The sequence below is a fragment of the Artibeus jamaicensis genome, unplaced genomic scaffold, assembly GCF_021234435.1.
Source record: "Artibeus jamaicensis isolate MK-2021 breed Jamaican fruit bat unplaced genomic scaffold, CSHL_Jam_final contig_233, whole genome shotgun sequence".
Classification (NCBI taxonomy): domain Eukaryota; kingdom Metazoa; phylum Chordata; class Mammalia; order Chiroptera; family Phyllostomidae; genus Artibeus; species Artibeus jamaicensis.
This window is the reverse complement of record NW_026521486.1, coordinates 1597266-1615766: the sequence shown is the minus strand read 5'-3', so window position 1 is coordinate 1615766 and position 18501 is coordinate 1597266. Positions and strand designations below refer to the sequence as shown.

The window sequence follows — 18501 nt, the reverse complement described above, 5'->3', positions numbered from 1 at the left end:
AGACAGTGAGTCAGGCCGGCTTCCACCCCGAGGAGGCGGGGACGAGGACTGGAGGTGGTCTGGCTCTGGGTGAGACAGGCCAGGCTTGGTGACAGGCATTCTTGCGAGGTGGTGGCCTTGGTGACCCACCAGCAGCCTGGCCTGCGGCAGGCCCCTGCGCTCCCTCCCTGGTCTCCTCACCCCTCCAGCTCTGGGCCCCTCATTCCCTGGCTCGCGGCCCCGTTCCCCCTCCCCAGCCAGCGCTGCGGCATCGCTCAGAGCCCCCTCCACGGGCGAGGCCCCCCGTGAGCCCCCACGGAGCCACGAGTGGGCCGGGTCCACCTGGGTGACCGGGCGAACCCCGAGGTTCGTGTCCTTACGCACACTCACAGAGCCCTCTTTGCCACGTGAGTTGACACGGTCACAGGTTCTGGGATTGGGATGTGGCGTGTTTGGGGGCCCACGATGCCACCTATGTGACAGAGGAGTCCTCTGCTTTCAGGAAGGCACCGCACATCAGCAAGAAAAGGGTGAGCGCCCCCTCGGAACGGGGACGCAGACCGCCAGCAAGTTCACAGAAGAGGCAGTGAAAATGAGCAGAGAAGTTCGAGCAGTGCCCCTCACTAACCCCTGAGGGGACGCACCCCTGCATGGGGACCCTGTGGTCACGGCTCACAAGAGCACGGATGGGGTGGCGGGAAGTGCAGGACTGCACTGGGAAGCCCTGCGCTCGGTGCCCCCTGGCTCTGCTTTGAGTTCGTGTGTGCCGCCCACGTGCTTCCTCGGCAGTCAGATGGTCCGTGCAGCGTGAAGAAGCGCACTTCGGTGGGCTGGGGGGTAGGAGGGGCCCCGGGAAGCAGCCGTGATGTGTCGTGGCTGGGTGAAGCCGCAGGCTTCCATCTGCTCCAGAGGAGGGCGGCCGTCACCCGCACACTGGATGGTCCGTGTCCGCGTGCACCGTCGCTGCCTGAGTGGGCCGGCCTGCTCCCTGCGTGGTGTCTGGGGGGCGGTTCCCTGGCGGACGATGTTGCTCTCAGAGACCTGTGCTTTGTCCAGCCCTGCCCACCGTCGTGGGCGCCGTAGTCTTCCTGCGTGTTTCTCCTGGTGGCACGGTGGCTGCAGAACCCCAGGCCTCGTGTCTGTGTTCCAGGCAGGAAGAGGGGAAGGTAGGGCCAGGGGTGTGCGGGCCACAGCGTCTCCCGTCAGGCGGGGAGGACAGGTACACGGCCACCCTGCCTGGACGTCCCCAGGAGGAGCGTGTGGGCGGCTGGCTCTCTGGCTGGGTCTCTTCGTTTCCACCTCTCGTCCATTAAATGCGCTCTGGGGAGAGTGAGACTATGTAACAAAACCACCGTTAGTTAAGCCTTTGAAAAGGGGCGTTTGTCCTTTCTGTGCTCCAAGTTCCGTGTTTAGATCAAACGGTGTGGCTGCAAGTCTCCTGTCGGGCATGTCGGTCAGTGTGCAGTCCCCGCGGCACGTGTCCGCGTGCAGGTGCTGCTGGGGGAGCCCCCATGGCTGGCGGCTCCCGGCAGCCTGTCCCTGTGGCTGGTGCCCGAGGCTTGGCTGGTGTCGGTGGGGCTGCGGCCCCTGCGTGGGGCCTGCTCCCGGGAGGGCTGAACGCCTGCTTGTTTTGGGGCCGTGGGCAGTGTGGGGCCATCCGTCCGCCCAGACAGCTGGAGGGCAGCCGGGCTGCTGGCGGGGAGCTGCCTCCCTCCGGCTCCTGGGTGTTTGAGTGGGTCTTTCTCCCGAGTTGGTGGTGGGCCCAGGGGAGCTTCGAAGAAGCTAATGTGTCTCCCTTTTCTTTTCAAACAGCATCCAGCACGTGTATGGTGCCCAGCACCCCCCTTTTGACCCACTGTTACATGGCGCGTAAGTGAGGCCTCACTGTCCTGGGGGTGGTTGGCCCGGGCCTGGTGGCTCTGGGGGCCTGCCAGCCCTCCCGCATTCCTGGGGGGGAGGGAGTGGCTGTTGGTTCAGCAAAGGTGTGTCGGGCACCGGCTGCAGCGAGACACTGCTGGCCTTGTCCAGCGAGTCCTCTGTGTGGAGGCCAACTTGGAAGCCACGGCTCGGAGCAGGGCTGCCTGTGCAGGGCACACGGAGCTGGTGCCCCCTGCTGGCGGATTCGTCTCCCTCACAGGGCATGGCCCCCTGCTCGGCTGCCTGAGGCCTGCTTGGCCCTGTGTTGGGCTCCCGACCAGGGGCGGCGGGAGGGCGGGCTGGCCTTGCCCCAGAAGTTACGGGTCACAGAGCAGCCAATGTCGCTTGCAGTTGTGCAGTGGGGGTCTCGTATCCCCATCCATACCCCCAAAGGCCGTGCTCTGTGGGCGGCCCCTCTGCCCCCGCGCCCAGCGCTGCCAGGGGAGGGTGGCAGGGACACTGTGACGAGAGAGTGGGTCCTGGCCAGGCGAGGTTGGGGTCGGCCAGGTGCCTTCTGCCCTGCCGCTGGGCATGGCCGTGCCTGGGCTCTGCGGCCGGTGAGCCGGGTGTGCTTTCTCCGCACCCTCCCACTCCAGTGACGCCAACAACCGCGCTCCTCTTCCCCAGGGTGGGGGCTCCCTTCCTCGGTCCGTCCACTGAGACCCCCTGTGCTTTGCAGCTTGCTCCAGGCCACGCCCAAGGTGCCCGCCACCCCTGTGAGGGCCAGGAGGGTCAGCACCTTCCAGGAGTTTGAGAGCAACACCAGCGACGCCTGGGACGCCGGCGAGGACGATGACGGGCTGCTGGCCATGGCGGCCGAGAGCCTGCACTCCGAGGTGGTCATGGAGACGGCCCGCCGCGTCCTGCACAGCCACAGCCAGCGGCAGGAGCAGCTCAGGCGGCAGGAGCCTCCGCCCGTCCCCGGTGGGGACCTGCGGCTGGTCAAGTCCGTCAGCGAGAGCCACACGTCCTGTCCCACAGGTGGGATGGGGACCTGGGCTGGCGCGCGTTTCTGCAGAAGGAGACGCTCCTGCTGGGGATGGTGGGGGCCCCGCCCCGCAGGCCCTCAGGGTTGTCACCCAGGTGGCTCCAGGCAGGAGGAGCCAGCACGCTCCTCTCTGTACCCCCGGCCGAGGGCCTCTCTCCACCAGGCAGAGTGGCAGGGTGTGTGGCCCTCCCGGGCTGGGTGCGAGAGGGCCACCATGAGCACTGGGGCCTGGGGACCCCCCTGCTCCCCCCACAGGCAGGTGCCTGTTGCTCCAGGGGCGTGTCCAGCCCGGGGCCTGGACGCTGCACGCCCAGGGGACAGACTAGGACTTTGGCAGCTTCCCGCAGGGACATGCCCACAGCCAGGGTGGGCCCCTCTGCGGCCATAGTCCTGCATCCGGGGGTCCGGGTGGGACTGCGCAGGTGCAGGGGCCCTGTGGTGGGCCAGTGCTGTGCCCGGGGCTGAGGGGGACCCTCACACAGAGTCAGCTCACCACCTGGTGGCTGGATTCTGAGACCGGGTACCAGCACCACCGGCCCTCGGGAGGGCCCCTCCTGGGCCCAGGCGGCCGGCTGGCTCCTCACCGGGCCTCCTGTGGTGGGGAGCGGGCGGGGGAGGCGGAGGCCGCTGTCTCCTGACTCTTCCCAGGCACTAATCCCCTTGAAAGAACCCCCCCCCCCCGGACCCCATGACCTCATCCTGATCACTCCCCTGTTCCGGGCCCCATCACATGGGGGGGGGGGCTTTTTCACAGGAGTTTGCGGGGGCACAGCACTCAGCTCCTGATATGTGGCGTGTGCTTCGGGGAGCCGACTGGAGCTGGGCTTGGGCCGCCTCCCCTAGCGGCGTGGAGCCTTCGGGCGGCCGCCCTCGGTCAGGGCCAAGTGAAGGGCATTGCAGGCAGCCTGTGCTGGGAGGGGCCTGATGACCGCTTGCCCTTGGCCCCCGTGTCCCCGGAGCAGGGCTTCTTCCCTCTGCCCTCTGGACAAGCCTGGTGTGCGCACTCGCCGTGACAGTGACGGCCAGCGTCCACCAGTCACTCGCTGCGCGGCAGGTGCCGTAACAGCCCCTGTCGTTGCTTAGCTTGTTGACCTCACAGCAGCCTGGGCAGGGTTGGCAGCAGAGAGGGCGCGTGGCTGCCGGAGCAGGCCCTGGGCTGGGGGTGGGGTTCAGACCCAGGGCCTGGCCTGGAGGGCAGGGCATCCCAGCCGGGGGATGGGTGGCAGTGTCTGGGGACAGTCAGAGCTGTCCCACCGGGAGCCGGACCCGTGTGCTGCTGCACGTGTGGGTGGAGGCCAGGGATGGGGCTCTGTCCTGCTCGTGCCCAGGATGGGCCCCCAGGGGAACCACTGCCAGCACAGGGACAGCGCGGGGGGAGAGACCACTGGAGCCGACCCCTGGCTGGGTGCCCCCGGTCTCCTTGGGAAGCCGGCCCCAGTGGGGCAGGGTGCTTGGGTGTCTCCATGGTTTCCCCCTCGCTCAGGTCAGCCATGGTGTCACCTGATTCTTGCACAGGGAGCCCCGTGCACGCGTGCTACCTGGCACACCAGCAGGGGCGGTGCATGCGTGGGCACTGCCGTCCCCGTGAGAAGCAGATGGGACTTGGGGTGTGGGGTACGTCTAGTGGCGCTTTGGGGTGGGAGCCCCTGTCTGGTCTCCTCGAGGAGGGCCCGGGATGCGTCCGGGAGGCTCCTGGGGGTTGAGGCTGTCTCTGCTCGGCGGGGCGGGGCGGGGTGGGACCCAGGCCTGGCCCGCCTTTGCTGGAGGCGGGGCTCTGCCCACCAGGCCTCTGCCCCGGGAGGGACCTGCTGCAGAGCTCACCCCCATCGCTGACCAGGATGGGGCTTCACACGGCTCCGGTGCGCGTGCCGACCGGCTCGGCGGACCCCGCCCACGGGCCCACTATAGGGTTGGGGAGACCTGGTCCCTGCTCTTTCTGTTTCCTTGGGGGCGATGCTGCCCTCCCAGTTCTACTGCCCCACCTTACAGGGGCCCGGAAGTGTGCTCTGTCCAGGAGGGAGTGGGTCCTTCCTTGGCGTGGCAGCGTCTCTGGGGGCATCGCCAAAATCAGAGAGAAGTGACACCCAGCAGGTTCGGTTCCAGAACCCAGCGCAGCCACCCTTCCTGCGGCCTGCAGCGCGGCTGAGCGTGGGTTCTAAGGAGTGGAAGGAGCCAGAGCTGTGGGAAGGGCCGGGTGCTGCTCTCTCCTCTGGGCCCACTTTTGCAGGCTTTTCTGGAAGCGTATCTGGGCCAGACTCTGCCCAGAGGCTGTGGTCTGCGCTCCCCAGTGCCTGAGGGCTCCTGATGGTGTAATGAGCTGGGGGAGGCAGGAGGAGGTGGGGGGGTTGGGGGGTGGTGTCTGCCCGCCGGCCCGGCAGCAGCCTCCACGCGTGGGTGGCGGCCTGGTTCCTCCACGGGGTTTGATCCTTCTCATTTCTGGGAGTTATTTTTCACTCCATTTTAAATTTCAGTTTGAAGATTAGATGGATCCATGGGTTTTAGCCCTGACCCTCTTGCTGTGGGGTCTTTTGTTGGTCCTGGTGGCTCTGTCTGGTGACCTGAGAGCCTTCGGCCCTTCCCCTCGGCTGTCCCCGTCCTGGGCTGCTGACGTACTGCCACCCTTGGGCCTCTGGGGCCCTGGGCGAGGGCAGAGCAAGGGTGCACTCGGCCCCCACCCTGGCCTCGCCGTGGGGTGTGGTTTCTGCGCTTCCCTGTGGAGCTTGGGGATGTTGGGGGGGCACTCAGTCAGGCACTGGGGTCCCGGGCTTAGGACGGTGGGTGCGGGCTCTCGCCACATCCTGGTCCCCGGCAGGCCCTGGCCCGTGCATCTGCGCAAGGTGCCTTCCTGGGCTGCACGCCCGTCCTGGGCGCCCGGGGCTGCCCCCCGATTCACTCGGGAGCCCGCCTCCCAGCCCTACTCGGGCAACCTGACTGGGGCACCTTGGCTGCTGCCCAGGCTGGAGGTGGTCTGCAGTTACCTGGTTGTCACCCTGTCCTGCTTTTATGTGGGGTGTGTCTGTGCCCCTGGTGAATGACACCCCACTGGAAGAGGGGAGGGGTGGCCATCACAGGCGTTGGCCCGTTTCACTTTACTGCCCCAGAAGCTGGGGTCCGCGCTGCTCAGTGAGGGGAGCTAGGGCGGGCGTGGCCCCTCGTGGAGAGCATGGCCGTCGGGAGGCCGGGTGGCCACTCTCACCTCCATTCCCTCTCCCTCCGCAGAAGGTGCCGGCAGCACCGTCCCGCTGCAGAGGTCCCAGTCTCTCCCCCACGCGGCGGCGGCGGCTGCGCCAGGTGGGGCGTCTGACCCCGGCACCCTCAGCAGCTCGGCGTTAAGTGAGAGAGAGGCCTCCCGGCTGGACAAGTTCAAGCAGCTGCTCGCTGGCCCCAACACCGACCTTGGTAAGTGCTGAGGGTGGGGGGTGTACACCCAGCTTGCTCTGGGGGGGCCGGTCTGTTGCCCTTTTGTGCACTTGCTTCCCTGGTAAGGCCCTCGTTCAGACGGGTTTTGTGAATGTGCTTCTAGTGCCGTCGGACCGGGTGGCTCCTGCTCTCTCTTCCCAGGGCCCTGGTGGCGACCTCCTGGCGTCACAGGGACGCCCTGGGCAAGCCGGCGGGGCCGGAGGGCGGCTCGCTGTTCAGTGCACGCGGGCACAGCTCTGCCAACCCTGCCGAGCTTGCCCGCTCCTGCCTGGGTCTTCAGCGGCCTGGAGGGCGGCAGGCTGGCGTGCTGCAGGGGGCCGGGCGGGCTTGGGGAGGCCGCCCCCATTCGCCATTGCGCTGCCCCAGGGTCATGAGACCCGGTGGACGCTCTGAGGCACCTGCTTGCGTTCGTCTGATAGGACCCCGCACGGGGTCTCTTTGTTGAGTGCACGCTGTGCTGGGCATTCCGCTGGACGCTGCAGTGTTCAGAGTGGTCACCGAGGCCCTGCTAGGTGGGAGGTGGGGGGAGGCTGTGCCAGGGTGGAGCTCTGGGGGCTGGGTGCCCCTAACCTGCAGCCCCCTGCTCGGCCAGCAGGTGGTGTGCGAGGCCCGTGGACGGGAGGCCCGTGGACACGGCTGAGCCCCCGCCCACGGGGGGCAGCACAGGGCTGTCCTGTGGCTGTGAGATGCTGCTCCGGTCTGGGTGCTCCCCTCAGGGTGGACTTCTCTTTCCTCCTCATCTCTGCCCTTGTGCCTACGGGGGGGAGTCACCCTGCACTGGGGTCCCTTCTCCTTCCCCACTGCCCCACCCCTCCTTTGCTGGTCCCAGGCACCTTTGCCCAGAGGTGGCTCAGGCAGCCATGGCCTGAATCTTTTGACTGTGGCGCAGCCTCGGGCTCACAGGGAAGCCCTGAGAATGGCGCCGTCCACCCAGACTCGGAGAAGCCCCCCCAAACGCCCTTGTTACCTCTGCCCCCCTCCCTTCCCTGCGTGTGCCGGGTGCGCCCTTGTCCCCTGGCCCATGGGACCAGGTCGAGAGGCCTCGTCCCCTGCTCCTGGCCGTGCTGCTTGGTGCTTCCGAGGACCGGGATGTTCTCTCTGCACAGTTGCAGTGGCGGCAGAACTGGGGCGCACCCGGCCCAGCCCCGCGTTCGCGCGCTGACTGCCGTCCCTCTGGGCCCTGCACCTCCCCCTGCTGGCTGGGAGCCTCACTGGGCCACGTGCTGTGCTGCCCGTCACATCTGTGTTTGAGGGGGCACCAGAGGCTGAGCCACAGGGCGGCAGCAAGGTGGGAGCTCTGGGGTGGGCTGCCTGCTCCAGTGCTGGCTCCGCAGCTTCCTTGCCATGACCTTGACCTTGAGCTGGCTTGGCGACTGCCACGCCCAGTCCTCTCGTCCACCTGCAGGGGTTTCGGTCCTCATGCCGGGGGTGCAGGGGTGCAGTTCACGGGCAGGGCCTGGGATGGGCAGTTCACTCTGTGTTTCCACCGGTGCTGGCCCTCTGTCTTTGTCTGGTTCCGCAGCGGGCACACAGGCGGTCCCTTTGGGAGTGTCGGTTGGGGACGTGACACAGTGGTTTGCAGACACCGTCTTAGGTGTGTGCTTGGCGCATCCTGACTTGGGCATTGGGGAGGGAAACAGGGTTCTTGACAGGGACCTCTGTTCCGGGCCAGGACCTGAGCCCTGAGGTGGCGGCTTCTCGTGGGCCTTCCTGGTGGGGCGGCTTTCTAACTCAAAGTTGTGTGTGAAAGGACCGCTTTTAAGGCCCTTGGGGAGTGTGAGTGTGCGTGGGCAGGTTGCAGGGCACCGCGTTGTAAGTCGTATTTTGTTGTTAAGTTGGTGGGATTATGGGTTTTTCTTTCTTCAGAATCCTATTGAACTGTCAGATCTAACAAGTAAGAGCCAAAGCCGGGTGCTGACAGTTAAGCAGTTGCTGCATCTGTGGGCAGTGGTGGGCGGAGACGGAGGGTCCGGGCTGGCTGCGTGAGGCGGCGGAGCGGGTTAAGTCCTGTGCGTCATCTTACAGCTTTGGTTACGAATGGTGTCAGTCCCCGTCCGTGGAAGAGGGGCAGCGTGAGAGATCGGCCTGCTCCTGCGTTTTCTGCGACCTCTCCTTGCAGGTGAGGGCGTCACCTGCCGGTCGAGCTGCGGGGAGACCGGAGGCCCTTTTCTCTGCCTGCAGGAGCGGAGGAGCCGAGAGGCGGGGAGAGTGTGTGTGGCCCCCGGAGCGACTTGCTCCTCGCTCTCTGCAGCCCTTGTCCCTGTCACTTGGCTCTGTCACCTTCCGCCTCTCGTGAGCTTCACAGTTGTGTCCATCAGGCCACCTGGTGGGAGCTCCGCAGGCGCTGGGACCGCGTCCCTTGTGCTCACGTAGGGGCCGGCGGCTGGCCCACAGCGCGGTCTCAGGCGCTGCCGGAGGGGTTACGAGCACCCCGTCGGATGTGTCCGGTTCCCGGGTTACCTGGTGTCGAGGGGAGCGGGTTAGGAGTTGGTTTGATTGTGGGTTACAGAAAACCAGACTTGCGGTTCGCTTTTACAGACAGGGGTTTGTTCTCAGCCAGATTCTACCTGACGGTGGGTAACAGATTGGTTCTCTGCAGCATGTGCAAGACTGGGGGCTCGTGGCCACCAGGCGGCGGCCACTATCTTGTGGCGAGGGGAAGGCAGTCCTAGTGGCATCTGTGTTCTCATCAGGGAAGCAGGGTGTGACCCGAAGTGGGTCACATGGCCACTCTAGCTGCAAGCGATGCCCAGAAGGTAGTCGCCGCCTGTGGGTTTGGCCACGGCACTTTGCATTTGGCGTTCCGGTACCGGGAGGGGAAGCGGCGGGTGTGGGCAGGCAGCCAGCTGAGTTTGCCACCTCACCGGACTTGGTTCCTTGAGGTCCGGGACTGTCTTTCTGGTGTCGTGGCATTTAACCCGCGGCTGCTATCTAGCAAGGCTCCAGGTATGTGGAGGACTCAGGAAGTGTTTGGACGGTTTCCAGCCACAGGCAGTGTGCGTGGGGTGTGGAGGGGACGGGGAGTGAACTCTGAGTGCTCAGCGCTGGTGGGATTTACAGCGGGCCCTGCGCGACCTCGCTCCAGCCCCGAGGGAGCTGCGATTTCGAAGGGCCACACACCATCATGTCGCCGGTGTCTGGTCTCAGAAATGGGAGAAACTGTCTTTGTTTTAAGATGATTTCAGTTCCTTGGAATTTACATTTAAAAAAAGGAAGACCTCAGACCATTAGAACTGACATACGGAGAGCTGACCTGGAAAAAAAAACTCAAGCTGAGAAAGAGTGTAATTGTGTGTTAAGTTAGAGAAGCCGATGCACTTCGGCCCCAGGAGCCGTGGGTGTGATGGTGGTTGTTGCCCGCGGCCCGAGGACGCAGGGCAGGAGCCTGAGCGAACAGAGGTGAGCGTCTGGACGGACGCAGGCCACCCCTGCCTCCGTCCAGAGTGGGCAGAGCAGTGGGGGTCCTCCCTGGCCAGCCCCAGGGCAGGCGTTGGGGGGCTGGGCTGAGGAGACCAGGGCTGGGGGTCCGACCGCCTCCGGGGACCCGCTCTGACCGTTGCTGAGCGGGGAGAGCCCTGCTTCTCCCCAGGTACACAGGGCACTTTGTCAGGGGACGGGCGGGCTCTGCGGCCGCACACCCTCCCAGGTGGGCTTGGGCTTGAAATCTGCATCCTCTGAACTTGCCGGTGAAGTGAGGAGGAAGGGGATCCTCCAAGGAGATCCGGAAGGGAGTGGAGAGAGACCGCGACTCACTGTGGGCAGGCGGCGGTTGTGGGGACTGGAGTCGAGGCTGTTTGACTGCCTTGGACTCTAATCAGGGGCTTTGGGATGGTGGCTGCGGTGGCTGTGGTGATGGTGAGGGTGATGGCGTGGGTGGTGGTGATGATGGTGGAGGTGGTGGTGACAGTCACCGGGGTGGTGGGGGTGGTGGCCACGATGACGATGAGGACGGTGGAGGGTTGGTGAACTTACAACGGAGTGCTTGCTCTGTGTTGGGTGCCTAGAGCTACGTGGGGTCCCCAGGACGAGCCCGGAAAGGGCTCAGGCACAGACCGCAGTTCCCCTGCTGTCCTCCTGTGTCCCCCGGCGTCCTGTGCTCCCCACTCTGTACCCCGTGTCCCTGGAGGCTCCGTCTGGTCGCTCACCTTCCCTAGGAACGTGCGTGGAGGCCGGGGCTGGCCCAGCGCCCTTGCTCCAGGGGCCTTCTGGTGCCTTTGGTGGTCTGCTCGGCCCACGAGGCCCAGAGAACTCCAAGTAAGAAGGGAAGTGGAGTGTGTTTAAGACAAAAAGCAAGAAAGTAGAGAATAACCGCGGGCAGGGTGCCGCTGTGGACTCTGCCCCTCCCAGGCCCTGTGTTGTGTGAAGGCCCCAGTTGCCCTCCTTTCCCAGGGACACGTGTGCTGGGCGGTGGGGTGGCAGGAGAGGCCTGGTGCCCTGGTGACCGGGCGTGCGGAGATGCGGTGGAGGCGGGTGAGCCGTGAGGGCTCTGATGGCGGCGGCCCCGAGCTGTGAGCTGAGCAGGTCTGCACGTCTGAGCGGTACCCTGGGGGGAGGGACGGCAGGTGCCACCGCTCACCCGGGACAGAGCTGCTAGGGACAGAGCATCCGATTCGTTTTGTCACTTCACAGGGACTGGCGGGCTGCGGCCCCTGCTCAGCAGTGCACAGCATTCCGTCCAAACCTGGTCTCCGGGCGCACGGGCTGATGGGCGTGCGTCTGTCTGCGTGGACACCTCCCAGGTGGCCAGGCCCCGCACTGCCCGGGGCCGCTCGTGGCCGTGGGCCCCGGGAGCCCCTGCCTAGGACTCGTCTGTGAGGGCAGGTGCCGGGCGGCGTGGCCTCGGCCTGCTGGTTGGTCCTGGGCAGAGAAGCACAGCTCTGCCGTCAGTGTGATGACACTGCTGTCCTTGTCCCCTTGGCCGCCTGCGGAACACCCGGACTGGCCGCTCCCAACCCAGGCCTGTTCCCCCAGGGCGGGAACCTGGAGTCTACGGTCCGGGCACCAGCAGGCCCGGGGACTGCGGAGGGCGCACGGCCTGGCTCCCTGACAGTGGCCCCTCGCAGGGCCTGTACACAGTGGGGGGCCACCCCCCAGGGCCACTTTTATAAGGGACCGGACTCCAGAAAGGCGGCACCCCGCCCAGGGTTGGTGGCAGCGGGTCACAGCAGCTGGCCGTCCCACCGCTTCCTCGTGTGGCCCACTGCTGTGCCCCCATGTGGGGACACGGGGGCTCTGCCTCTGGGGGTCTGGTAAGGACAGGTCACGCTTGGTCAGGGTAGGACAGCGGGGAAGCTGTGGGAGACGGAGGGAGTTCCGTTCGGCATCGCTGCGGCGCGCGGTGGGGGCAGGCGGCCCCGGAGGTCAGAAGGGGTGTCCGCCAGCGGCAGCGAGGGCGCGGGGTCCTGTGGGCGCGGAGGGCGCCAGGGCCGCACCTTCACGCTGAGGCACCGGGAGAGGCCTGGGCTTTGGTGTTGAGCCAACTCCTGAGATAGTAGTGCCAAGTGACAGCTTTCTGGGGAAATCGTAGACTGTATTTAATGTGGTCTTAAAGGGAAAAGTTCAGGTTTGCTTGAAATGCCTAAAAACTAAATGTTGTTTTCTTATTATAACATGCTCTAAAAAAAACGAGGTAAGGGTATCTTTTTAAAAGTTATTTATTTATTTATTTTCAGAGAGGGGAAGGGAGGGACAAAGAGAGGTAGAAAAACATGAATGTGTGGTTGCCTCTCACGTGCCCCGTACTGGGGACCTGGCCCACAACCAGGCATGTGCCCTGACTGGGAATCGAACCTGCAGCCCTTTGGTTCTCAGGCCCGCGCTCAGTCCACGGAGCCCACCAGCCGGGGCTGGGGACCCTCTCACTCAACATGTCACATCACCCGTGTAGGTTCCAGAAGGAGGAACTGCCACGTGAAGTAGGAAGCCCCAGTTGTAGCCACCATGCCACCGTGAGTCCCAGCATGTGGGGGACAGTGGGGAACAAGGCTTTGGGTCCCTTCAGGCATGGCCACACTTTGCCATTTGGCAACAGAGTGACCTTGATGTTTTTCTAAAAACCTTTCAGCGTCAAGTTTCCTCTTGTGTGAATGGGGTCGCGGTGCTCACCTCTGGGTTGCCCGGGAAGCGCGTACGGTGGTCTCCCAGTGTCCGGCAGGCGGTGGGCGGCCGTGCTGACGCTGCATCTCCTCCCCCGCCGGCCCCCGGAGACCCCCACAGCGCGTTTTCAGAGAGGCAGCCCGAATACACATGTGATTTGTAACTTGTTCTTGCCCAGCTGATGGTACGTTGTAAGGCTTTCCCATGTTGCTAGTCTTCATAACCATCACTTTTAACGGTTGTATGTTTTCAAAACGATCTTTACTTAAAATTGTTATTAAAATTGTATATCTGTCTAAGTCAACACTTAATTCACGTGCTTAATCAAAGTCGAGGCGTACGCACCGGTGTCAGAAATGCGATGTAAACCGCACTCGGAGAAGTGCTCCTTGGCGTTCGGGGCTGGGGGGCGGCTGGGGGCAGGGGGGCTTCCCACCTGAGGGTCGGGGGCTGGCTGCAGTGCTCAGTTCTGCTCTCGTTCACTGCGTTTTTTAAACCGGAAAGCTGCATTACGCAGTGTTTAGGAATGCGTACGGTCCCCGAGGGTGTGCATCACGGCACACAGGCCTCCCACTGCGCCTCCAGTCTGCCTTGTTCCAGGTGCAGTCCAGTGACTGGGGGGTCCCTCCCGCCTTCTTCTCAAGCTGCAGCTGGAAGCGATGAGCTGTCGGTCTGTGTTCTGTCCCCTCCCTTTACAGCACACACACCGGAGGGCAGCCAGCAGGTGACACTCGGCACCTGTGCACGAACGTTTTGTTCACAAGTGTCGGAATGGCACAAAAGTCATCAACTTTTCAAGGAAAATAAAGATCTGAAACTGAGGTGAAACCCACAGCACACGTTAAGCGTTTGGAGTGTGCGATGCAGCAGCAGCGTTCGGTTCACTCAGGCGCGGGCAGCCCACCCCCGGAAGAGTCTTTGCCTGAGTCTCAGAGGAGACCCCGCAGCCCGCCCCCCGCACCCCGCACCCCCCCAGTCGTGGCCTGGACGCAGAGACGGGAATGCGGACCAGGCAGTTGTCCGCACCCCGTGTTCTCCCCAGCGGTTTTTGCGGCAGCCAGGGTGCGGGGTCGGCCTGCGTGTTAGTCGGAGAAGGGAAGTGCATGTGTGCACATGCATGCACACACATGCACACTGGAGCCTCGCGCCCCCATCAAAAGCGGGGAGCATTGGCCGCTTGTGACCACATGCGTGGCACTCGAGGGCGCTGTGCTGCACGAGGCGAGTCTGACTGGGAACGCCAGATGCCGTGTGGCCCCAGCTCTGTGGGGGCCTGGAGCAGAACCGCAGCCGCACCCAGGCTCACGGGCCCGGCAGTGGGGCAGGGCGGGGAGGTGCTCAGGTGCGAACCCTAAAGCCCCGAGGAAGCAGCCTGTGATGCGTGTGCCGGCTGCAGGCCACTCTGGTACCCACGTGGAAGTGGCCGAGAGAGGAAACCCTCCCAGGGCAGAGGCCGCAGCCACGTGCTGGCGGACGCCTACAACTCCCTGGGAGGTCCCTTCCCCATGCACGCACGTCCCGGAGCACTTTCTGTCCCTCTGAGACTCGGACGGGAACGTGCTCGGTGCAGACGAGCGGTCGGACCCTTTCTGTCCAACCGCAGCCACACAGTTGGGGGTTTTTACTCCTGTAACCTGGTGAGGTGACAGGTGCCCCATGGCCCGCGGGTCGCCTGTCTTCAGGTGCCCCCTGTGATCAGATTTTCCAGTTCGGGATGAAATTGCCCCCTGGACAGTGTGACGTACCAGCCTGTGACTTGCTGACCACACGTGGGGACTGGAGGCTGCTGCGGTGCCCGGGCTCTGTGCTGCTGGGCTCAGGACCGTGAGAGTCCCGGATTTGCGTGAGAGCGGCTCTGGGCTGCACGGTGGAGCCCCTGTGTGGTCCAGCTGTGGGGGCCTCCCCTTCCTGCTGAGCAGGTGGCCCTGGCATCGGCTCCGGGGCGCAGCCAGGTCAGGGCGGTCTTCCATGTGACCAGTGGGTTCCTGGGTGGACATGGCTGAGCCAGATCCGACGTGTTCTGGCCTCTGACTCCTTTTACTGACTACGGTGGTGACCTCACCTTCATTCTCAGGCACCTGTGGGGGGACCTGTGTGTCACAGGTGTGTGTCCCAGGAATAGGAGCGGCAGCAGTGACTGGGACCAACAGGTGCTGCCCTCAGGAGCTCCCAGCCCCGGACCCCCCCCCCCAGCCCACCACCGAGGGGGTGCTGCTGTGAGCTCCGCTCGGGGTGCCCCGTCCTCCGGGCCACACGGAGGAATCCGAGGAGCCACGAGGTTGGTCCTGATGGTTGGTCTGAGTTACGAGTCCGGCACGTGCCTGGCGTCACCTTCACGTGTCATGCGTCCCCACCGTCCACAGGGAGCCACCACGGGGCCTGGGGGTCGGGCTCTGTCTCTGAGACCTGTGGTCACAATGAGAGCAGGGCTCCTGAGCCCCGTGTCAGGTGCCCGCAGGCCCCCCCACCCCCTGGGCAGTGTGGGGGGCTGCCTGAGAGGGGGTGCCACCCTCTAATGCGGTGGCATTTAAGCTCGGGCAGGAAGAGGAGGGGTCAGCGGTGGGCTCGTTGGGGGCCCCCAGGAGGAGCACAGGGAGCTGGTGCCAGGTGCAGAAGGCCCCCTGGCTGGGGGAGGGAGGCGGGGGCCCGGGAGGAGCCCAGGGTCGGCGCTCACAGCCCCCCTGTGCCTTGTGGCAGGAAGCCCAGGAGGTCTTTGTGCAGAGCCTGCCTTGTCTGAACCCCTCTGGCCTTTCTGGGGAGGTGGGAAGAACGTGGAAGGTTTCGCGGTCCAGGGAGGTTTGGTGGCATGGAGTGGGGATGGCACAGGAGACAGCGTGGGGGGCTCGTTGGGCGCGCATTCCGAGCTCCAGAGGTGGACCCGCTGGAGACCGGAGGTGCTGTTTCCAGGTCTGATTGGCGGTGTCTGCGCTGCGCCTGGGGCTGCTGAGGGGTCCCGGGGCTGCTGGGACGAGAGCCGCACTGGCTCCTGGGGGAGGAGCGCTGGGGGGGCAGCGCAACTGGCCTCTGCAGTTCCTCATGCAGATCGGGCAACGGGAGTGGCTGGCCCCGCACCCCGTCCCAAACTCCCCGTTACGGGACTGGAGCCCTCCCCGAGGGCCCGCCACAGGCCTTGGGGGGGAGGGTCTGGGAGTGACCGGGGATGGGGCTGCTGCGTGGCTGGCCCCCTGGAATGCGGCATGGGTTCTTGTCTGCCCGTGCTCAGTGGTCTCCTCCTCTCTGCTTGGGGGGGGGGTGTGTGGGGGGCACACGTGCTTGGCGTGATCCCCATGGGCTACAAGTGTGTGGAGGTGACGAAGTGGAAAAACAGAAGCCTGCAGGGTCTCTGGGCAGACAGAAAGGACCGGAAGGTGCAGGGCTGGAGCCTCAGAAGGCCTGCCGTCCTTGCTGCTGACGTTCTGGCTCCGACACGCGTGTTCTCCCTGCACAGCCCGGGCCTCTGCGAGAAGCCCGCTCCCCTGCACCTGCGGACTGGACGGAGCTTCCTTTTTCCCGCCGCCTGCGTGTGGTCTTACCGCCACCCCAGCCTGCCTGTGGGGCTGCTGTGTGAGCCTCGGGCAGGCCCCCTGAGAGTTCGAGGGCGCGGGGCGGGCGCTCCAGCCCCGGACACCCACGGTGCCCACCCACCGTGCACCCGGCCTCCGCCCGCCCTCCAGCCCCGTCGTGGCCCGCCCTCCGCTGCAGTGCTCCTGCACCCTGGCCAGGCGGGCTCATTTCCCTGTGAGTGTGCCACACACATTGTGCATGTGCACACCACACTCACACGTTCACGTGTGCACCTTCACACATGCACATTCACATGCACACGCACGCACACACCGACCTGGATAGAGTCGTGCCGAGTAGGCTCGGGGGCAATCGGAATTTCTTCGGAGGTGCTCTGGAGCGCACCGTCCCCGCTGGCCTGGCGTGAGCCGGGCACTCGTGAGGAGCGTCCCGCACGGCGCGTGTCCTCTCTTTGGCTGAGGTACCAGTGCGGGAAGGACACGTCTCCTAACATGTGCCAGGTCAGCCCTGCATCTGGAGGCCGGAGAAGAGCCGAGGCGGGAGACTCTGCGTAGTTTATGAACGGCCGAGCCGTGGAGTAAGCATTCACACTGCCTGTTTGCCCAGGCAGGTACGCACGCGACCAGAAGGGTGTCACCAGGGGGGACCCGCCTCAGAAGTTGGGTGTGGAGGTAGGACTGGTCGGGGTTGGCGGAGCCTGTGGGGGATGGTGGGCGGTGGGGCAGCTGGAAGCAAGGGCTCCGCGGCAGCAGGGCGAGGGGTCCGGGCAGCGGGGTGGTCCTGCCTGGGCCCCGTGGGGTCCTTACGCAGTCACAGGCGTGATGGTCCGTCTGAGGGCCGTGGCAGGTGTGCGGCCTTCGTGGGGCCCCTGATGGAGAGTGGGAGCGGGGCCCGGCTTAGGGGGCGGGAGGCCCCAGGCTGCCCTGGGGCACAGCCCCCTCCTGTGGACAGAAGTGCCTCTGGAGAGCAGGGCCTGCGCCGGCTGCACGGGCTGCCGGGCGTGGCGAGTCGCGGGCTGAGTGCGGGGTGGGGGCAGCGAGGCCCCCTCACCACCTTGTTTCGGCAGCCAGACCCGGCTCCTCGGGCTCCTGACCGGGTCCCGTCCTCCTGCGGTCCGGCGTCCGCATGTCTGTGCTCACGTGTGGCGGGCCCCGAGTTGTTTCCAGGCTCCTGCGTGGGTTCTGAATAAGCCTTTTGTTCCATTCAGAAGATTAAGGGCAGTCTTTGGTTGAAAAAATTTTAATGAAGCACCTAACAGAGCTATTATTCATTTTTGAAACAAGTTGCTGCGGTTACCATGGCGATATTAAGCCTCCTGTTAAACGTTTGCCTGTCGGGCTGCGCGCAGTCAGTTTGCGTCCAAGGCTGATGGGGGAGCTGCCGGTCCACGGGCCGGCGCCTGGGAGGAATTTTCCAGCTTTGCGGAGTTCAATCATTCAAGGAATTTATGTTGTAGGAACATAAAGCTTATAAATCTAGTTTATCATATCTATCATTTAATTGTTCATGCAAGCCAGCTCTCCGTGTAGCGATTTACAGTAATCTCAGTGAAATAACAGTTTTGTGTCACGGAATGAGTAATGCGTGCGCAGAAATTGTTGAGCTCCTTAAAATCACTGCGCTCGGAACGTCAGGCTCCTGCGCTGGAAGGTGAGGGAGTGACGGGCGCGTGGGGGTCGCGCGCCAGGGGCTGCGGGGCCCCTTGTGGCTTGTGCACCAGGCCGCCAGCCTTTGGGAGGGAATGCTGCTGTGGAGACTTCCCGGAGGGCCAGGCGCCTCGCTGCAGCGGCCGCCACCACAGGGCGGGCAGGGTGTCCCCAGGGGCTCGGGGAAGGGAGGCGCTGCGGCCGACGCTGAGATGCTTTTCAGATGCACGTCTGTCGGGGGCCAGAGTCCGAGTCTGCCGTGGGGGTGGTGGCCAGGCCCACCGGTGGCAGGGGGCGGGGGGCGGAGTGTGCCCCGGCGGGCGGGGAGGCAGAGGGCACCCTGCGCTTCTCTGCCCGTCTACATGGCACACGTGTGCATGGCGTGTGGTGGTGTGTGATTTCCCGTAGCGAAGTCTGCGCCGAGGAGCTGCTGCGACTTTCAGAGAGAACGGTCCAGCAAGCGTCACTGCTGCGGTGGGTGGTCGTCACTGGGTGTGGGACGAGGCCGCTGTGCCCGGCTCTGGGCCTTCAGGGGGTGCTCCTGAACTGGAGGTGGGCGGGGGGCCGGCTGCGAGGGGAAGGCAGGGCCTGGGCTGAGGATGGGGGCCCCCTCCGAGTGCTCCAGACAAGCTGTGTTGTGAGAAATTTCAGACACACGCAAAGGCCAAGGCACAGAGGAGCCTGTGTACCCGCCGCCGCTCTGTGCGTGTCGGCGTTCGGCCACGGCCGTCCCTCCGCCCATGTTCCTTTCCTTCTGTTGCTGTAGCTTTTCAGACATCATGTCACGTCACCGCTCTGTGCTTCAGTGTGCACTCCAGAAAAAGCCCGCTGCTGTTTAAGAACACAGTGCGGACGGCGAAGCCCTCGGGCAGCCGGTTCCCTTCGGAGTCTGCGTGGCCCCTCGCAGCCCGGGGCTGGGCGGGCATCCCT

General features: G+C 64.9%; 1 protein-coding gene across 1 annotated transcript in view; it reads left to right on the top strand.

Annotated features, from left to right (window-relative positions):
• Positions 1-18501, top strand: part of TBC1D22A (TBC1 domain family member 22A) — a 101216-nt gene that overhangs the window by 10446 nt on the left and 72269 nt on the right. Inside the window, exons 2-4 of the mRNA XM_037160435.2 lie at positions 1792-1848; positions 2576-2877; positions 6104-6283. Coding sequence (XP_037016330.2) covers positions 1792-1848; positions 2576-2877; positions 6104-6283 — 539 coding nt within the window. The remainder of the gene's footprint in view (positions 1-1791; positions 1849-2575; positions 2878-6103; positions 6284-18501) is intronic.